Genomic DNA, 13,887 nt, shown 5'->3' on the forward strand with positions numbered 1-13,887 from the left:
AAAAGAAATTCTTCAGTCACATTTAACTAGACTAAACTATTCCTAAGTTTCTAATGGGTTAACTTAAAGAAAATATTACTTATGGCAACCTTTTATTAAAATGTTTTTTTCTTTTTATTATTTTGTTTCTTTTTAAACTGTCAAATACTCTTTTTGTGTTTTGCTACCTGTCAATCAGTATAAAAATGAGAGTAAGATTTATCATTATGGATATTTCCAGGGGTGGGCTTTGGAAAATAAAGGAGTTTGGTTGGTGGGTTCTCTCTGGAGGTTTGATAAATTCATAAGAACTACCTGTAACAGTTCTCCACAAAAGGAGGAATATATGTACATAATAATAGTCATTTCTTTGAGTGCCACAAAGTGCGTGGCATGTAGTATGTTATCTCAGTATCCATCTAAAAATCTTACTACTTATACTATTCAACGGAAAAGGAAACTGAAGCTCAGAAAGAAAGAAGGTGCCTAAATTTGTACACTCAGAGTAGATAGTGGAGATGGCTTTCAAACCCAGGCCTGTCTCTTATTATATTTTGCTACTGTATCACTCTGCCTATTATAAATTATAAAGGTATAAACAATCACACAGAGAGGATACCGGGGGCCTTACCTGTTCAATGCAGTCTTTGGACAACGGTGGTGAAGGAAATGAAGCAAAAACCAGGACTCCAATATAGAGATAAGTTAACGTCACCAGTATGTAAGCAATGCACAGGTCCCTCACCTGAAAATGTAGAATAAAATTCCCACAGTTGTGAAGAAATCTGCAATAAGTCTACCTAAATACGCTGAACACAAAGACTGACCAAAAAATGTGTCTTTTTATCTTATGTACACATGTGTATACTTTCTAAGTATCCAATCTATTCACAGACAGTTGTTAAAACAAAATCTACATACTTTACATTTAGTCTGCCAATTTTTTTTTTTAAACTAGTCTGGAGAATATAGACTAAGTTACCTGTTGGTAGACTTAGACGCTAACATAAATGGTGTTTTAACATTATTGAAATTCTGACTTAATTTCAAAAGGTAACTTATTCACCAAATTATATAGTTAACTATAATAATCACGCTAAGGGACTACAAGAATGTAAATATAAGCCACTTTCAGTATGATTCACAAAATTTAAAAAATCCTTCTGTTAGTAAATTAACTTATATCATCAAAACATGCCTAGATCACAAGAGACCAGAACATACTGAAATATATCTAATAAAACAAGGGAGCAGCCGGGTTCGGTGGCTCAGCCTGTAACCCCGCGCCTTTGGGAGGCTGAGGTGAGTGGATTGCCTGAGCTCGTGGGTTCGAGACCTGCCTGGGCAGCAAGACCTCATCTCTACAATAAATCAAAAAAATCAGCCAGGCGAGGTGGAAGGATCGCCGGAGCCCAGCCACTGCACTCTAGTCTGGACGACAGAGTGAGACTCTAACTCAAAACAAAAACAAAAACAAAAACAAAACAAGGGAGCGAGTTAAAGACAGATAACAGGCAAGTATTAAAGACAAACTTAATAAATCTAAACAGTAAGCAAAAGGAAATTAAAAGACAGCTGTTCAAACAGCTGCACAATGTTATTACTGGAATCGGCAAACAAACAGAACATTAAGTAAAGTGGACTGCTTTCTTCCACTGCTGGTCTCCCCCTCGCCCCTCCCATCTCCATGCAAAGCAAAAAGTTCCAAGATATTTAATGCCCAGCTGTCAGATCCAAACAGAACAGATTCCACAGCTCACAAATCTGGTCTCCATCACCACTAAAGTTACAGCCAAACAATTCAACCCAACTAAATTATGGCAACGAGCCTATTCATTTTTCATTTTAAACAAAAATTACTTTGAAAGTTAAGAAAACAAATTTTTAAAAAGTGTATACTTTTTGCAAGGATATCACAAGAAAACTGGACATTTGGTGTTAGGGAACATTTCTGATTTTTTGGATAACTTTCCTCCTTAAATGGGCTAAAGCAACAGCAGACTTTTATAAACTTAAATGTTGATAAATTCAGTTAAAAAGCAAGTAACAAGTTATAAGAAATCTTAGGTCAGGCCTAAGTTGACAATCAGCTGGAAGGCAAATCAGAATTTCTAAACTCTAAATTAGACGGTGGATAGGTTTATGCACATTGGTTCCAGGTCTATCAAAGAGCTTCTAATTGCTTAGGAATGAGGAAGAGGAGGGAGACCAGCTTTCCAGGAAGGATTTCAAAATTCTTCCTCTTGAGTTCATGAAGTTCTACGGCTGGACGCAGGCTTCATTTCAGCCATCCCTAGGGTTGCCTCATGATTTTGTGTGGGGTGAACAGCAACAAACCATGTGAAAAATATTGAGGGGTAGCAGTCTTCCATTATGATGTTTGAAAGTCATTTTATCCTCAGCTTACCCAATGCCACTCAAGAACAGAGGCGGCTTTGTAAAAAATCTTGGGAGGCAAAGCAGCTGCGTCAGCTATGTAAAGAGGGCCAGCCACCATTCCATGGACAGTTTTTAGCTTGTATACCACCTGATCACATTATTTTGGTCTGACTTCCTACAAGGAAGTGTACCTTATCACACTTTGGGGGAAAGCTGATGAAAACACAAGGGTTTCCAATAAGAGAGTCCCTGTGCCCCCGTGTTTCTCTATTCTTATAGCTCTACATACATATCACAGAGCAACGATTACACTGTATTGTAATTGTCTTTTCATTATAAAATAAATCCATGTTCATGATATAAAGGATCTCAGGTAGAGATCAAATATTCCATAACACCCCCCAAATAGTCAAGGTTCTTTTATCATGTGAGTATCTAAATTTTTTTCCAAGTTTGTCTGTATCACTCAACTGAGATTCTGAGGACAGGGACTGTGTCTTCTTCATCTTTATAGCCCCAATACCCAGGACAACATCTGGTATGTATTAGGAACTCAGTAAATGTAGATAACAAATAATAGTCATATTAGTTTTTTTTTGAGTTGGTGTCCCACTCCATCGTCCAGGCTGGAGTGCAGTGGTATGCTCATGGCCACCCCACCTTCAACCTCCTGGGCTCTGGTGATCCTTCTGCCATAGCCTTCCAAGTAGCTGGAACTATAGGCGCACACTACCACACCCAGTTAATTTTTTAATTTATTTAGAGATAATGTCTTGCCAAGTTGCCCAGGTTGTTTTCGAACCTGTGGGCTCATGCCATCCCCTCACCTTGGCCTCCCAAAGTACTGGGATTACAGGTTTGAGCCACTGAGCCCGGCCTAGCTTTCTTAAATGCTTCTAGATGCTAGGTTCTGTTGCTAAGCACATTACGTATGTTATCTCATTTAATTCTCACTATAATATTACAATGTAGATACAGTAATTTTCTTTATCTTATAGATGAGGAAACTAAATGTAGCAAGATTATAAAACTCATTCAGGTGTGGTGGCTCACGTCTGTAATCCTAGCACTTTGAGACACCAAGTTGGGAGGATAGCTTGAGGTCAGGAGTTTGAAACCAGCCTGGGCAACATAGTGAGACCACATCTCTTAAAAAAAAAAAAAAAAGCAGTGTATGGCAGTGTGCACCTATAGTTCCAGTTACTTAGGAGAAAAAGGTGGGAGGATCACTTGAGCCCAGGGGTTTGAGGCTGCAGTGAGCTATGACCATACCACTATACTCCAGCCTGGGTGACATAGCAAGACCCTGACTCTAAAAATAAATAAATAAAAAATCATTCATGGGGTTAGGCATGATGGTTCAGGCCTGTAATCCTAGTACTTTGGGAGGCCAAGGTGAGAGGATTGCCTGAGTCCATGGGTTTGAGACTAGCCTGGGCAACTTGGTGAGACCTTGTCTCTACAATAAATCAAAAAATTAACCGGGCATGGTGGCACATGTCTGTAGTTCCAGCTACTTGGAAGGCTGAGGCAGAAGGATTGCCTGAGCCCAGCAGGTCGAGGCTGTGGTGGCCGTGAGCGTGCACTCCAGCCTGGGCAACAGAGTGAGACTCTGACTCAAAAAAAAAAATCATTCATGGTTATAGAGTAAGTGGCTGGTGAAGCCAATATTCAAATCAATCTTTCAATTCAGATCTTTCTGGTTCCAAATTGTATACCCTTAGCTACTATGATGGAGACATGACCAGTCGCTAATCCATTTGTGTCATATTTAATAAACAACAATAACAAAAAATGAAAGTGAGGTAACAAGTTATTAGTAACCAGTTTTACAATATAGCACACACAGAGAAATACTAAAATCAGAAAAGTTCTATTTCACAGTACTCCAATATACATTCAGTAGAACTGGGTCAGGAGCTGCATATCTGTTTCCATATGAAAATACTCCCATGAACACCCTCGGGTCCCCTCCCACTCTGAGAGCTTTTCTGTCCTCTCAATAAGTCCTGCTTTCTCAACATTAAAAAAAAAAAAAAAAATTACTTCTGTGATTAAAAAAAAAAAAGAAAATACTCCCATGGACAGAAATGAAGTTTTTATCATTAAAGCAGTTGAGGTTTAGCAAGATTCTGAGTAACTTGCCACCCATGAATAGTATACACATATGTGGGATTTGCTCTTCTCTGGCTCAAACCCAAGTCATCACTGTACTAGGTCTAATGATATGACCTCTTGAAAGCTCATTTAATGGAAGAGGGTAGAAAAAAGCTATCTTAAGGAACTGAGGTTCGAGGTAAAAAAAATACACTTAAAAAGAGCCACCAGTGACAATATAAATGGTGATATGTCAAGAAGCCTATACATTAATAAAGTAACCTATTCTGTCTCATAAGTAAGAAATGGCTGACAATGTTGACGGCAGGAACTAAAGACAGGTAGAATGCCAGCTCAGAATAAGAACTGGATTGATGAAGCCAGAAGTGGGTCTGGGAGTACATTCTGCTTGTCAAGCATGGTTTATCATTTGTTCCATGTACTCTTCATAGTGAAAACACTATCCAGTGGAGCATTTACTAACAAAAATGACAAACTAACCACACAGACCTACAACAAACATTTGATTACTTATGGTAGGGGATTTACACGAAAAAGTTTTCATTATATAAAAATTTCTCCTGGTGAATAGCCAAGTAAACTGCAGGTTTACACGAAGAAGGAAAAAGTAAATAACAAATTAAGATGCAAAGTGCCTCAAATTGTTTTAGGGAACAAAGCAGAGTAATATAACTAAATAAAGCCAGACAAAACAACACAAAACAAAACAAAACAAAAAAGCACTGTCTAGTTTCTAATTCAAATACAATGAATAAATATCAAGAGGTCAATCCACATATCCTGGAGGGTCAATCCACATATCCTGGAGGGTCATAGGGACTACATATTCTGATATGGGACAAGGTGAATGATCTCCACCTCCGTAACTTTTATTTTTGGTAAGGTATTCCAAAGGAATAGAAATATCCTGTTTATTTTTATTTTGGAGTCACACTCTGTTTGATGCTCAAGCTAGAGTACAGTGGCACACTCACGGCCACCATAGCCTCAACCTGCTGGGCTCAGGTGATCCTTCCACCTCAGCCTATCGAGTAGCTGGAACCACCATGCCTGGCTAATTTTTTAAAAAATTAGGTGTAGAGATGAAGTCTCACCAAGTTGCCCAGGCTGGTCTTGAACCCCTGGGCTCAAGCAATCCTCTCACTTCAGTCTCCCAAAGGGCTGGGATTATAGGCGTGAGCCACCATACCCAGCCGATATCCTGTTTAGTATAAAATTAGCTTAGCAGAAAAAAAAAAAAAAACCCTACATGAAATTAAGTCAAACTTGAAAAGCCACAAAATTTGATCCTTATACCTGTTTAGGAGCTTGCTTCTTTCCTTACAAATGTCTTTAGTTCCAAGTTCAACTACAGTTTATGAAGAGAAGAGAAGGCCTTTTCTATTATTTTCTACTTTTAAATCTTTGTTTACTGAGATTGAAATGACCTAATACCAGTACAATCAATTCAGAGTCCCTAGTAAGCTTCACATTTTCTGACTTTAATTTCAAGAAAATATTATATCATGACATTAACAAAACTTCTATAAGCCAAATTACTTACTGAAACCTGCTGAAAAGTATAATTATTAAATAAATCAAATGACAGAGTTTTTCTTGGAATACAGTAACCACTTAGCTTGGTTTATGCTAACATATAAGCCAATTTCAGTATAATCAAAAGGAAAATATATATATTTACATATATTTAAAGTGTTTAGAATGTTGCTGGCACATAGTACTTCATAAATGTTAGCTTTATCATTAGTACTTATTAATATTTTAAGAAGTTAACATGAAGTACAATTGTTTTTTTTTTGGAAGCTAATAGATTACCACTTCATACCCCAGTTTTAATTATGACAGCAAAAAAAAAAAATCCATTAAAATCTTTGCTTTTAAGCCTTTTTTTTTTTTTTTTTGAGTTGGAGTGTCACTCTATCACCTAGGCTGGAGGATAGTGGCATGCTCCCAGCTACTGCTGCCTTGACCTGCTGGGCTCAGGTGATTCTTCTGCCTCAGCCTTCCAAGTAGTTAGAACTACAGGCACACACCACCAGGCCCGGCTAATTTTTTAAAAATTTATTGTAGAGATGAGGTCTCTCCAAGTTGCCCAGGGTGGTCTCGAACCTGCAGGCTCAGGCAATCCTCTCACGTAGGCCTCCCAAAGTACTGGAACTACAGGCGTGAGCCACTGCAACCAGCAAGTCTTTGTCTTAAAAATATTTTCCACAAGTGACAAAAGTTGAGTCTAATTGTATTAGCTGAACCTAACATACTAATTCTACAAAGCCCTAGTCTCAAAACTCAGTGGAAACAAGAACTCATTTTATGGCATTTACATATGAAATACAGATTTCAAGGCCCATTGAGTGTTCTAATAAGAAAAGCAGAGACCCTTTCTCAGTCCTTGGGGGACCATAAATTAAAATACCCATCTCTCTATCCAGTTCTGGAGCAGATAAACTGCCTTTCAGGCAAGCATTTCTACTTAAGAATGTTGGGGAGCAAAATGTTCAGCACAGACAGTCACCACTTTGCATGGTAGCATGAGACTGTAAAAATTGCAACCTGAAACTATGCAAAGCTATCACAGTAATCAATGGGAAAAATTATGACTGCTCTGTGATCTTTACCTATTTTTGTCAAAACATAAAAAACTCTCTTATCGTCAGTAGAGAAATAAAAACATAGTAAAATTAATATTTAGTGTATTGTAATTTAAAATATCAGAAACATTGAGAATTAAAATATTTTCTTTGTAAAACCTTACTAAGAGTAGTTTGAACTTCGTTTACCTCCTCAATGTATAACTTACAATATGGAAAAAGTATCTTTTTCATGCCATAGTGAATTGTCATACTTTTTTATTCTAACTTTGCATCAGTTTCTAACATTCCTTCCCTTGTGCTTTCAATGTTGTGAAGTATCTCTGAGAACTCTTTCAATGCAAAGTTTTCTGACAGTGTCACTTCCTCTGGGACATCTTCATTCTTGTCATCACAACCACTTTCTTTTTTTTATTTTTATTTTTATATTCCATTTCTTTTTTTATTATAAAGATGTGGGGCACAATTCAGGGTTAGGTATACAAACATTGATTCTGCAGGTCCCACAACCACTTTCTTACCTCATGTTGATAAGTTCTCCTTCCCCAGCTATTTGTTTTAAAACTCCATTTGAGTTAGATTCAAATTTCACTGCCAGCATTATCGTTTTTTGTTTCATTTGTTGCATTTTCAACTTTGTATGCCAATTTCCTCTTTCAGTTACCCAGTTTTGTAATATCATGTTGGTTTATCACTGGGACATAAGGAGGCAACACAACTACCCGCTTTGCAGACTATGTGTAAAGCACATAACATACACAGTGACCAATCATCAACAGACTGTGAAAGAAGTGATGTGATTAGTCACTAACCATGATGAGTACCTGTTATTTACATAATGCTTTGTGAACTGAAGGAAACAATTACTTTATGCAAAGTACTCATAGCTCAAATCCTATGGTAACTGAAATTTGAACAATGTTGTTAGTGGGGACTGATGTAATTTATCTAAACCAGAGTTATGAAATTTGTGCATATAGTAATCATAACATGGGAACTGCCTGTAATTTAACTCATTATTTTCAGACTTTTCTAGGTAAGACAAGCTAACATAAGCAAACAGACATGTGTGTGAGTGTTTAAGATAAAACACAAGACATTTCAATAAAATTGTGTTCTTCTTCTCTAGATTCCCAGGTATACAAGATTGTCCTCTGTTATTAGGGAAGTTTTGGTGGCAGAGTTTAAAAAGCACAGATTTATGCCTGCAGTGATGTAATATATCAAAATCCTACTTTATGAAATGAATTTATGTAGTACTCGGTCTAAGTTCTCTTATGAGGACAGGTTGTAAATGACAGGAAAGGGTAAGGGGATTAAATAAAAAATTAAACATTTTCAGCCCCTACTGTATGTCAGATAACTTAAAACATGTTTCCTATTCTAGAATATTTAATTCTCATTACAACACTGACAGGCAGTTATCATTGACGCCATTTCTACATATAAAGAAAATGAAATTTGAGGTACAAGGTCACCAAGTTAGGAAGTATGAAATATCCAGATTTACTTAATTTCAATTCAATTTACAGGTAAAATGCTGGATGTATGGTCAGCAAAGAGAAGATGAAAGAGCTTGACTTATATTTTTGTCCTAATTTGAGAGCTAACTTCCCTCTATTTGGAAAGTTTTTTGCCTTCTTAATGACTCTGTCAAACATTACCCCGAGCCAGGCTCGGTGGCTCAGCCTGTAATCCCATGCTTTGGGAGGCTGAGGTGAGTGGATTGCCTGAGCCTGTGGGTTCGAGACCTGCTTGGGCAACTTGGTGAGACCTCATCTCTACAATAAATCAGAAATTAGCCAGGCGTGGTAGCGCACGCCTGTAGTTCCAGCTACTTGGAAGGTTGAGGTGGAAGGATCGCCGGAGCCCAGCAGGTCAAGGCTGCAGTGGCCGGGAGTGGCCACTGCACTCTAATCTGGGTGACAGAGTGAGACTCCAACTCAAAAAACAAAAAACAAAAAAAACCCATTACTCCTTACACAAAGCTTTTTCAGAATACCCAGGCACAACGAACCATTCCTTCCTTTATATTTCAGTAACAACTGTATATTAGCACATCATCATTCTTGTTTTAAAATGAGCTCAAAGTATGCAGACAAGGCAATAAGCAACTGTTTAACTTCTGCTTTTTTGGGGGGTTTAGTTTGATCTTCTATTTCCAGTATCTTAAGTTAGAAGGTAAGATTTTATTTATTTACTTTTGAGTCAGGGTTTCACTCTGTTACCCAGGTTGGAATGCAGTGGCACAATTATCACTCACCACAGCCTAGATCTCCTGGGCTCAGGCAATCCTTCTGCCTCGGCCTCCTGAGTAGCTAGGACTAGCATGTCCAGCTAATTTTTTTATTTTTTTGGTAGAGACAAGGTCTCACTAGGTTCTTCAGGCTGGGCTTGAACTCCTGGGCTTAAGTAATCCTCCTGCCTTGGCCTCCCAAAGTGCTGGGATTGCAGGTATGAGCCACTGTACCCAGCCCAGAAGGTTAGGCTTGATTTGAGATCTTTATTTTTAATGTAGGTGATTACAGCTATAAGTCTGCATCCCATAATTTTTGGTATGTTGAGTTTTCATTTTCAGTAATCTCCAAGTAATTTTTTGTTGGTTCTCCTTTGACCCATTGATTTTTCAGGAGTATGTTGCTTAATTTCTACATATTTGTGAATTTATTTGTTATTGATTTGTAACTTCACTCCATTATTGTTGGAGAACATACTTTTCATGACTTCAACCCTTTTAAACTTATGGAGAACTTGTTTTATGATCCAGCATATGATCTACCTGGGTAAATGTTCTATGTATTTTATTTTATTTTTATTTATTTATTTTTTTGGAGTTGGAGTCTCACTCTGTCGCCCAGGCTGGAGGGCAGTGACATGCTCCTGGTCACCACAGCCTCAATTTGCTGGCCTCAGGCGATCCTTCTGTCTCAGTCTTCTAAGTAGCTGGAACCACAAGCATGTGCCACCACATCCAGCTGATTTTTTGATTTATTGTAGAGACGAGGTCTGGTCAAGTTGCCCAGGCTGGTCTCAAACCTGTGGGCTCAGGCAATCCTCTCACCTCGGCCTCTCAAAGTTCTGGGACTACAGGTATGAGCCACCGCACCCAGTCTATTTAATTTTTTTCAGTCCAAGTCTCACTCTGTCACCTAGGCTGGAGTGCAGTGGCACGCTCATGACAATTGCAGCCTTAACCTACAGGGCTCAGGTGATCCTTTCGTCACAGCCTTCCAAGTAGCTGGAACCACAGGCATTTGTCACCACACCCAGCTGAGTTTTTGATTTATTGTAGAGACGAGGTGTCACCATATTGCCCAGGCCGGTCTTGAACCCCTGAGCTCAGGTAATCCTCTCACCTCTGCCTCCCAAAGTGCTGGGATTACAGGTTTGAGGAACTGTGTCTGGCTGTTCCTATGTATTTTAAAAGAATGTGGGCTGGGCACGGTGACTCAAGCATGTAATCCCAGCACTTTGGGAGGCGGAGGCGAGAGGATTGCCTGAGCTCAGGGGTTTGAGACCAGCCTGGGCAACTTGGTGAGACCTCATTTCTACAATAAATCAAGAAAAATTAGCCGGGCATGATGGTGCATGTCTATAGTTCCAGCTACTTGAAAAGCTGAGGCGGAAGGATCATTTGAGCCCAGCAGGTCGAGGTTGTGGTGGCCATGAGTGTGCCACTGCACTTGAACCTGGTGACAGGGTGAGATTCCAACTCAAAAAAAAAAAAAAGAATACATTCTGACAATGAAAGAAAACTTTTTTTTTTTGAGTTGGAGTCTCACTCGGTTGCCCAGACTGGAGTGCAGTGGCACGCTCCTGGCCACCGCAGCCTCGACCCGCTGGAATCCGGCGATCCTTTGGCCTCAGCCTTCCGAGTAGCCGGAATTACAGGCATGCGCTACCACGCCCGGCTGATTTTTTGATTTATTGTAGAGACGAGGTCTCGCTGCCCAGGCGGGTCTTGAACCCGCGGGCTCAGGCAATCCACTCACCTCAGCCTCCGAAAGGCACGGGATTACAGGCTGAGCCACCGAGCCCGGCTGAAAGAAAACTTTTTATAAATATTAATTATATCAAGTAGGTTGATAGTGTTTTTCGTGCTTCTATATCCTTATTTTCATATATTTGCTCTATCAATTACTTGAAGGAGTGATAAAATCTCCAATTATAATTATGAATTTATCTACTTTTCCTTTCAGTTTGGGAATTGTTATGTCACTTATTTAAAAACTCTGCCATTGGATGTATACACCTTTAGGGTTATCATGCCTTCTTGATAAATTGATCCCTAAAGATCATTATGTAAAGTTCCTTATTATCTTTGGCAATACTCCTTATTCTGAAGTTTACTATGTCTGATATTATTTCAGCTGCTCTACTTTTCTTATGTTTAATGTTTTTGCATGGCATGTCAATGTTAAACATAAACTTCTTGTAGATAACATATACTTAGGTTTTATCTTTTAACCAATCTGATAATCTCTATTTTTTAATTATGCTGTTGGACAATTTATATTTAATGTAATTGTCAATATGATTTGTTTTAAATCTACTATTTTGCTATGTGTTTTCTATTTGTTTCATCTATTCTGTGTTCCCTTTTCCCTGCCTCCTTTTGGATCAGTTGAGTATTTTTTATTATTTTATCACCACTGTTGGCTTATTAGCTATAATTCTATTTTTCTTAGTTGTTCTATGGCAGGATTGACAAACTATGGTCAATGGGCCAAATCTGGCCCAATGTCTGCTTTTGTAAATAAAGCTTTATTGAACCACTGCCACCATTTGTTTACCTATTGATCATGGCTGTTTTCATTCCATAATAACAGGGAGTTAGGTAGCTGTAACAAAGACCATACGACTTGCAAAGTCTAAATATTTACCATCTGAACCTTTTTTTGAGTTAGAGTCTCACTCTGTCACCCAAGCTGGAGTGCAGTGGCATGCTCACAGCTACTGCAGCCTTGACCTGCTGGGCTCAGGTGATCCTTCCGTTTCAGCCTTCCAAGTTCCAAGTAGTTGGAACTACAGGAGTGTGCTTCCACGCTCAGTTTATTTTTTGATTTATTGTAGAGACGGGGGTCTCACCAAGTTGCCCAGGCTGTTCTTGAACCCCTGAGTTCAGGAATCCTCTCACCTCAGCTTCCCAAAGTGCTGGGATTACAGGCATGAGCCACTGTGCCTGGCTCCATCTGAACCTTTACAGAAAAAATTTTCTGACCACTGCCCTATGGTTTAAGATTAAAAAGTAAGATCTTGTAACAAAATTGCATAATTTACTCCAACTATAAAGTGCCTCAGGAGATATAAAAGTCAATTCCTCAGATAATTACTCACATTGTTTTCTTGATTCTTGTTGTTCTTCAAGAGTGTGATAATACAATTATGAATAAAAAAAGCAAGGGTAAGCACTCCAGTCAGCTGTGGAAACTGAAATCTTATTTCTAGGAGAAAAAGAGAAAAAACCAAAAAAAATCATTAAAACTGGCAACTAGAAAATGAGTATTAGCAACCAAAAGTTTATTACTAAAAATCAGGTATCTCTATTTTATCCAGGGAATAAGAATATCAAAATTCTTTACAGTTCCTCAAGGTCAGCATTATACTTGTGAAAGATACTCAAGAAGAAAAATAAAAAATTTTAAAAAGTCTACTCTATATAGGTACTTTATATCAGTTATTCTTGTTTGAGGTCGCAAGACTTGAATGTGGCAGAACAGGATTCTAATTCAGGGTCTGGGTGACTCCTAAGTCCTTCATTTTTTTAATACTTGAATTTGCCAGAAAAATAAATTATAGAGGGGGAGAATTGGTCATTTAACATTCCTCAAAGACAAATCTAAAAAACAATACTTAAAAATATTAGAAATGCTGGGCTCGGTGGCTCAGCCTGTAATCCCGCACCTTTGGGAGGCTGAGGTGAGTGAATTGCCTGAGTCCGCGGGTTCGAGACCCGCCTGGGCAGTGAGACCTCATCTCTACAATAAATCAAAAAATCAGCCGGGCGTAGTAGCACGTGCCTGTAATTCCGGCTACTCAGAAGGCTGAGGCAGAAGGATCGCCAGAGCCCAGCAGGTCAAGGCTGCGGTGGCCGGGAGCGGCCACTGCACTCCAGTCTGGGCAACAGAATGAGACTTCAACTCAAAAAAAAAAAAAAAATTAGAAATAACTTAAATGAGCAGGATGTGGGGCACATGCCTGTAATCCCAGCACTTTGGAATTACAAGGCCAAGACAGGATTTGCTTGAGGCCAGGAGTTTGAGACCAGCCTGGGCAACATAGTGAGACCCTGTCTCTACAAACTTTAAAAAAATTAAAATTAGCCGGGTGTAGTGGTGTGTGCTTGTAGTCCTCCTAGCTATTCAGGAGGTTGAGGCTGTTATCACATCACTGTACTTCAGCCTGGTTGACACAGCCAGACTCTGTCTCTACAAAACAAAACTAAACAACAAACAAAAGAAAGAAATGAACTTAAATGTCCACCTAGAGGGGATTAGTTAAATTAAGATACAGTTGTATAGTGGTATATGGTAGTTAAAAATTATGCTGTGAGCCGGGCTCGGTGGCTCAGCCTGTAATCCCGCGCCTTTGGGAGGCTGAGGTGAGTGGATTGCCTGAGTCCGCGGGTTCAAGATTCGCCTGGACAGGCGAGACCTCATCTCTACAATAAATCAAAAAATCAGCCGGGCGTGGTAGCGCATGCCTGTAATTCCGGCTACTTGGAAGGCTGAGGTGGAAGGTTCGCCGGAGCCCAGCAGGTTGAGGCTGCGGTGGCCGGGAGCGGCCACTGCACTCCAGTCTGGGCGACAGAGTGAGACTCGAA

General features: G+C 39.2%; 1 protein-coding gene across 2 annotated transcripts in view; it reads right to left on the bottom strand.

The window, feature by feature from the left end:
• Positions 1 to 13,887, bottom strand: part of SLC38A9 (solute carrier family 38 member 9) — a 100,200-nt gene that overhangs the window by 11,237 nt on the left and 75,076 nt on the right. For both annotated transcript variants that reach the window (XM_008065792.2, XM_021716396.1), the window contains 2 exons: positions 12,402 to 12,508; positions 611 to 724 (listed from right to left, as the gene is read on the bottom strand). In XM_008065792.2, the coding sequence (XP_008063983.1) occupies positions 611 to 724; positions 12,402 to 12,508 (221 nt within the window). The remainder of the gene's footprint in view (positions 1 to 610; positions 725 to 12,401; positions 12,509 to 13,887) is intronic.

Source organism: Carlito syrichta, unplaced genomic scaffold (assembly GCF_000164805.1).
Source record: "Carlito syrichta isolate Samal-C Ts95f unplaced genomic scaffold, Tarsius_syrichta-2.0.1 Scaffold308804, whole genome shotgun sequence".
Taxonomy (NCBI): domain Eukaryota; kingdom Metazoa; phylum Chordata; class Mammalia; order Primates; family Tarsiidae; genus Carlito; species Carlito syrichta.